Below are 7,829 nucleotides of genomic sequence, written 5' to 3' on the forward strand. Positions count from 1 at the left end.
GGCGACGATCTCTCGCTTCGGTCGCCTCGTCCGATTTTCCGGGGAAGGAAAAAGGGAGAGTGTTGTCTTTTGCGATCACGCCGCATAGACCCCTTGTTGTTTGTTTGTAATAAAAATGCCGGAGTTTTTATTTGCGCCGGTCGCTCTAATTTTTATGACCGGCATTTTTATGACCCGGAGATATCCGGGTTTGTTTGGAAAGCTGCTCGAATAGTTATCTAAAATTTCGTGTTATTGCTAGGCGCAGTTTATCTTTCCGGGCGCCGATATGGTTTTTGTTTGTTCTCCTATCGTCTGAAGTTTTAAGTTTCCAAACGATAGGAGACCCGATTGAATTATTTATTATTATTGACCAAAAGAAAAGGGTTGCTATGCGCTGGCGCGTCGCGTCGCAGGAAACAAGGGGATTGTGGAGTCTCCAGGACGTAACAATACCAGGTCTATACATATGAAATCGGTATTCCCATCTAGCGGTCAGTAGGCACAGTTGTCGGAACTATCAAAACTTACCATTGGCGCTACTTGGCGTATTGTCATGTGTGAACAATATTCAGTACCAAACATTTCAAGTTTCATACAACATCGTGTTTTTTTTCGCTCTTGAAAATGTCGAAATACGTTCCTTCAAACAACGATTTGCGGGGAGCATTAATTTTCTGCTTTTATTTGGGTAAATCGGCGATAGAATCTCATCGAATGCTTGTCGAAGCTTACGGANAGCACGCTCTTGGTCGGACGCAGTGTAATGAGTGGTTCAACAAGTTTAAAAGTGGTAATTTCGATGTGAGAAACGCGGACCGCGGCAAACCAGCGAAATCGTTTGAGGACGTCGAATTGCAGGCTTTGCTGGATGAAGACGATGGTCAGACACAAACACAGCTCGCAGAACAACTTAATGTGTCCAAGGCAACCATTTCCAGACGTTTGAAAGCCATGGGAAAGATCCTGAAAATCGGAAGATGGGTGCCACATGAGCTGAACGACAGGCAGCAGAAAAATTAAAAAACAACATGTGAAATGCTGCTCGCCAGACAAAAAAGAAAGTCGTTTTTGCATCGGATAGTTACTGGCGATGAAAAGTGGATATATTTCCCAAACGCAAAAGATCGTATGTGGACCCTGGCCAACCAGCACAATCGTCCCCAAGACCAAATCGCTTCGGAAAAAAGACAATGCTCTGTGTTTTCTGGGATCAGCGTGGTGTAATCTGGTATGAGCTTCTGGAACCGGGCGAAACTGGTAATGCTCAACGCTACCAACAACAATTGGCCAATTTGAACCGTGCTCTGCGCCAAAAACGCCCAGAATATGAAACTAGGCATGACAAAGTGATTTTTTTCGATGACAATGCACCATCACACCGAACAAAACAGACTCGGGAATTGGTTGAGTCGTACAGCTGGCAACCGCTACCCCACCCCGCTTACTCACCAGACTTGGCTCCATCCGACTACCACTTGTTTGCATCGATGGGACACGCACTTAGCGAACAGCGCTTCATTTCTTGAGGAAATGTTGAAAAATGGCTCGATGACTGGTTTGCTTCAAAAAACAAAGACTTTTTTTGGCAAGGTATCCATAAATTGCCTGAGAGGTGGACAAAATGTGTAGCCAGCGAGGGCGCATACTTTGAATAAAATATTTGTTACCATTCACTTAAAATTAATGTGTTTTTTATTGAAAAAAATACCGGTTTCATATGTATAGACCTGGTATATATACCATAGATGTTTACTGCACACCGAGAGAGAAGAATAATATGTATTATGTAGTGATTTTAGACATTTTGGTAAAAGATGTTATTGTCACATTGCTTTTATAATGTTTACACACAAAACTTCTTGGCTAATGTTAGTAATAATAATTTGCTTATAGAAGGATTTTTATACTTGATACCAAAAATTTAGTAATACAAATTAGTAATACTAAGTTCTCCTAAAAAGAATTAACAAAGCTAAACTAGACATATGTATAATTATATAAGTTTTTGGTAGATTTACAATGAGACTTTACTGATGTCGATTGTGGTTCAGACACGACGAATGGTTTTTGAATATACACAAGCATTTACTGAATATTATTATTTAATACAAGATAATCCATTTCTCAAAAACGAAACTTTTGATAAAATGTGGAAAGAGAGAGGTAAGAAAAATTGTTATTTAAAACTCAAATAAAATAATCCAACTATCACTTTATGTTATAGGATTTAATATTTTCTATATGATGAATAACTTATTCAGTATCAAAAATGTTCTAAACGACTTTATTTTTGAGAAAGCGATAAATTTGTATAACACGTGAGTATTAGAGTTATATTATAAATTAATCATTAAAATAAAAAATTGTGCGTTTAAGCATAATATTCTACGTAACGTGGAAACTTCTTCAAATATTCAATACGTTTAAGACACCTAAAATCGATGTAATTTTTGGTTTGTTATCTGTTGTTACCAATAGTAGTACATCAAGTCAAACATATAAGGAACATTTTACTCTTGATAGTATATGGAACAATATAACGTTTGTGCCATCCATATATAACAACATGTATTTGAAGAATATAAATATAACAAATGTGATAACTTCATGGATAACACAATATGGTTATCCTGTAGTACAAGTAAAACGAGAAAATGATACACAATTTCTAGAAATTATGATTCAAGATTGTGTTACGNTTANACAAAAGAACATGTGTGCATACAAGTGGTGGATACCTATAATCTACGTAAAATTATCAAGAAAAACGTTTACTACTAATTATATGTACCTAATACCAGACGGAACAAGTATTTTTCTTGCGAGTATTGAAGAAAATGATTTTATCATAATCACGGAGCCAAATGGTAATACAATATAAAGAAAGTAGGACTGTAATGTTTTGTTTAGTCTCTACAGTATATTTGAAAGTTTTACCATCGTAACATTTATGCTTTGGTTGCTTTATTTTTCTTGTTTTTCTTTTTCTTAATTTCTTGTATTTGTAATGTGTTTATTCAAACATTTATTTGTAGGTTATCGTGTCAACTATGATCGTAAATCTTTAGAAAATATTGCTCTCTTCCTAAAAAGTGAAAACTCTGAGAATGCATTTAATTTAACTGACGTCACTTTAGCACAGATTCTTGACGATGCTTTTTATTTTTTAATACAAAATACAAAGTATACTGTACCTCGTGCTGCAAATATTGAAAATATAGACATATTTTTTAATCTTGTAAGCAATGTAGTTCGCGGAAAGAATTCGTACATACTGTGGCATTCCATATTTACAACTCTTCAATATATATCAAAGATTTTGCCATTACCGGAAAATGCTAAGATCAAGGTACATATTTTTCCAGTGCATTAAGAAAGATCAAAAGTAAAAAATCCTAATCAGCAACTAAATGAAAGAAACTTTCAGTGAACTAGTTTTATACTATACAGTTTATACGTTACGTTTTCTTCTGCAGTCGTCTTTGATCAACTGACAACAGAACACATACTATAACCGTTTTAGTGCCAGGGGTTTTTAAAAATCCGTGTCGGATTGTGCCATGAAGCGCGATAGCGCTTCCTTCATTTATCTGCGAGTAATGCCGATCGACGCGGTCGCGCTGCTCCTTTTTTTCGTCGAAAAATGCCACGCGGCGCGTTCGCGCTTCATATTTTTTAATAATTACGAGAGGGAAGTCTGACAGACTCGCGACAAGGTACACTCCAAACCGAGAGCGTTGCTAACTGCCGATCGCGATCGAACATCGCGATACAGTTTCTTACAGCACGCGAACAGCGCGATCGCGCTGCGTGGCACTAAAACGGATAAAATAAATTAGAAAAGTACCTAGTAAAGTAATTTTACAAAACAATAATTAATATGCGATGATGCTTAAATAAACATTTTTTTAATTTACTAAGGATTTACAGAGTAATCGAAATATATTAATACACGCTACACTTTTTCTATAGAATAAAATCCTAGAAATATTAAATAGTTTTTTTTTAACTACATCACATAAAAATGTTTTTGAAAATACTGTCAGTAATCAAGTATATCACGAAGTTTTAAAATGGACATGCACTCTTGGTGGCTTAAAATGCAAAGATCATGTTAATGCTATATTACATTGGCATTTAGAAAATCCTGTACATCACAGATATGTTTTTATATTTCTCTCACAGTGACGTCACTATACCGTTGTATATAACTGTGCTTTTTATACATCGCACATAGTATTATAGAACTGTAACTTGAGTGGTGATATTATAATATTGTAATGACAATAGACATTCGCAAATGAATTATTTTTTACATAGAATTCCATAAATTTATAGTAAATACATATTAGAAAATACATAAATTTGTAAATTACAAGTATACACTTACATAAAAATTTAAATGAATATGACGTCAAAAGACATTTTGCTTCTATGGTTATAATAAACATAATTTAAAATGTGACATGAGTTGTATACATCATTACAATATAAAAAGAAAAAACTAAAATTATTTGAGTGATACGTGTGTAAGTAGAATTATATATGTTTGTTAATATTTCCAGACTTTTGCCAAGTTGGCAGAAATGGATATACTGTCAAGGTTTAATTTTAGAAAATGGTACTTATACGTCTGATTTGTGGCAAAACATAGAGAAAATATATGTAACCCAGCGAAACTTAGGAGAAATGTTTGAATTGTCACCTTGTTCTGGGCATAATATTTTGCAATCTTTACGTTTGGTTAATCTACAAAACAAACGGACGTTTATTAATATTCTACTCAGTAGTATAGCAAAATATTCAAAAAATGTTACATTATTGAAAAGTATAATACACAAAATAAGACGTGTTGCAAGGTAAAGAATGTTCTGTATCTAAAAGTGTTTATATTTATACTGTACAAATAAATAATATAAAATATATTCTATGTAGTCTGTATATTTATTTATCATTATTTACATGATATATATTGTTTTATTATCATGTGTAAGAATATGTTGTATATACATAAAAATTTCATTCACAAAGTATCTATTTGTTCTTTTTTTGTAGACAATCTATCACAGACAATCTATTTGCACTGGTCACTTTTATTATTAACAACACTTATTTAGAAGAAAATCTTGAAAAGGTATGATATACGAACATAATTGTTTTTTGTTACTTGTAAATGTAAACCATAAATCATATAGATATACATATGTATAAGCATGCGTGTGTATTACAAGTATAATAGTATAATATTTTATATACCTTTAATTTTGTTTCGCATATTAAAAAAATATATGTACTGTATAAGAATTTTGCGTAATATCAGTTATCAAATTCAATGTTACTAACTTAAGTTTTTTCAGATTATAGACTTGTGTTTTGAAGAACTGAGTAACATATCTAATATGGAGAAGGTAAAAAAGTTTTTATAAATATAAAAATATAAATTCTAAATAATTTTTCTTTGTGCATTGCTATCTACTTGTTTAAATCAAAATTTATGTTTATCTTATAAATAAACTGGGTTTTTTGGCTATATTTTTGTTTGTTTTACAAAAGTGTATTTTTTAACGTTCTCAGACTTATGCAAAAGTATGATACAAGATGTTATTGTAACTGTAGTTTGTTTTTTGTAGGTAATACTTGTCAAAATTAGAGAGAAAGTTAAGAGTCGTCGTAGGATGTTAACTAGAATGAAAATGTTTTAAAGAAACTGATAAACATTTTCTACTAACCGCACGAATTATTTAGTTCTATGACTACATAAAATTTTTTAGTATAATAGTCTACAGTTTTAATTAAATAAAAAGTATTCATGTAATACGTCGAATACTAGAGTTAGTGTGTGTGTGTGGTTTTGTATAAGAAACCTCAATTTATTTTATGACACTAATAGGTATTTATGAATTATGTTAAAAATCAGATCTATAAGATATGGATTTTAATAATTTGCAAAGTGGTCATAAAATACATTCGAGTTTTTAATAAGATGAATAATAATATACTGATATTTATCTTACACAATTGTTACTATGTATAACTTTTAATATAACCATTTGCGCAGACATGAATACTTAGCATACGCTTTCTGAAAAACACGATATTAAGGTATAAAACTGTAAAATGTAAAGGAAAGAAGACAATACTCTGTATCAAACAGTGTTATATATGTATATCGAGCTATCCCGAGAAAAAATGGAAAATCATGTGATCATATAAGATTATATGTGGATCGGATGCACTTTTGTATGATCGTGTAAACTTTTATATAAATCGAATATGATTTTATATAAGTTGGATATGATTTTATGTGATACTGTAAAATGAGATCTGAAGTTTGGCGCGACCTGATTTTATATAATCATATATACATATAAAAAATCATATACTATCGTACATAATTTTATATATTTATATAACAGCGTGCTCGTGCAGTTAGTGTGCACCGTAGTTGCGCGTGAACTTGGCGCGAGGCACTACCGTGCCTCTTGATGATTATATAAAATCAGATTGCGCCAAATTTCGGATCTGATTTTACACAATCACATAAAATCATATCTAACTTATATAAAATCATATTTGACTTATATAAATATTTACGATCATACAAAAGTACATCCGATCCACATATAATTCTCTATGATCACATGAATTTCCAATTTTTTTCGTGATGTTACTTATTCAAACAATTACTATTTCTTTGTATATCTTTAAAAAACTAGAAATGATACTTTAGTTTTAATTTACTGTAATAATTTATTCTTTCCTTTTCATTAATTGATATGTGTGTTTCCAAAGAAATATTATTTACATACTTAATTATAATAAAAATTGTATTTGCAAACTAAAGTTTGCTTGTTAGTTTTTAAAAATTTCGCACTTTTTAGGAATACGCAATATTCTCAAGTAAATCTATGTAGAAAGATTTGTATGCAATATATTTTTTTTCGACTACCCAAACTATTTGCAATACCTTTTTAAATACTAGAGATTTGCGATAAAACAGTAAATAATACGCAATGTATGCTTTTGCATTTAAGGCCATTGCACGTGACACAATTTTAGTCGAAATCGTAAAATTTGAAGAAGAATTGCTTACAATCTTACTCGTGAAAAATTAAATTAGATCTAAATTATTTAGATTAAATCTAAATTAAATCCAAATAAATATAAATTATATCTAAATAGAGAGAGAGAGATACAAAGTACATCTAAATAGATAGAAATTAGATTTATATAAATATAACTAAGTGTATGTAAATTTACACTTTTATTTCTTAGTAGATCTACGTTAAATTTACTTAGATCTACTATAGATATACGTACAAGTAGATTATCTCAGATCTGTATAGATTTGCTTAGATCTAAATAAATCGACACAGAATATGTATCGTAAAACTACAGACATCGTAGATTATTGATAAACATGCACCCATATGCTGAGTTATCAAGAGCTTTCTAAATTGTTATATAAAAAAATTTACGCATATCGGTCACATTCATTTATGATTGTCATTTATATATTAAAATAAGCCAAAAGGTTTTACTTTTGGTATAATAACTTCTTGTCATACTTGCGGTTTAATTTGCACTTAAATTTTTTGTTTACAATACACCATATATTTATAGATACAAACTATAGAAAAAATGGAAACTCATGTGATCATATAGAATTGTATGTGAATCAGATGCAAATTTGTATGATTGTATACACTTCTATATAATTCGAATATGATTTTATATACGTTGGATATGATTTTGTGTGATCCTAAACAATCAAATTCAAAATTTGGCTCGATCTGATTTTATATGATCGTATATAAATATAGAAAATCGTGTATGATCATATAACA

At 30.9% G+C, this 7,829-nt stretch overlaps 1 protein-coding gene across 1 annotated transcript in view; it reads left to right on the plus strand.

The window, feature by feature from the left end:
- Nucleotides 1-5,697, plus strand: part of LOC109861380 (leucyl-cystinyl aminopeptidase-like) — a 9,262-nt gene extending 3,565 nt beyond the window's left edge. Inside the window, exons 4-11 of the mRNA XM_020441004.1 lie at nucleotides 1,995-2,145; nucleotides 2,207-2,300; nucleotides 2,461-2,849; nucleotides 3,018-3,249; nucleotides 4,548-4,841; nucleotides 5,038-5,116; nucleotides 5,340-5,390; nucleotides 5,613-5,697. Of these exons, the coding sequence (XP_020296593.1) occupies nucleotides 1,995-2,145; nucleotides 2,207-2,300; nucleotides 2,461-2,849; nucleotides 3,018-3,249; nucleotides 4,548-4,841; nucleotides 5,038-5,116; nucleotides 5,340-5,390; nucleotides 5,613-5,684 (1,362 nt within the window). The 3' untranslated portion in view covers nucleotides 5,685-5,697. The remainder of the gene's footprint in view (nucleotides 1-1,994; nucleotides 2,146-2,206; nucleotides 2,301-2,460; nucleotides 2,850-3,017; nucleotides 3,250-4,547; nucleotides 4,842-5,037; nucleotides 5,117-5,339; nucleotides 5,391-5,612) is intronic.
- Nucleotides 5,698-7,829: the final 2,132 nt, after the last annotated feature.

Source organism: Pseudomyrmex gracilis, unplaced genomic scaffold (genome assembly GCF_002006095.1).
Source record: "Pseudomyrmex gracilis isolate BER0280 unplaced genomic scaffold, ASM200609v1 scaffold_712, whole genome shotgun sequence".
Taxonomy (NCBI): Eukaryota; Metazoa; Arthropoda; class Insecta; order Hymenoptera; family Formicidae; genus Pseudomyrmex; species Pseudomyrmex gracilis.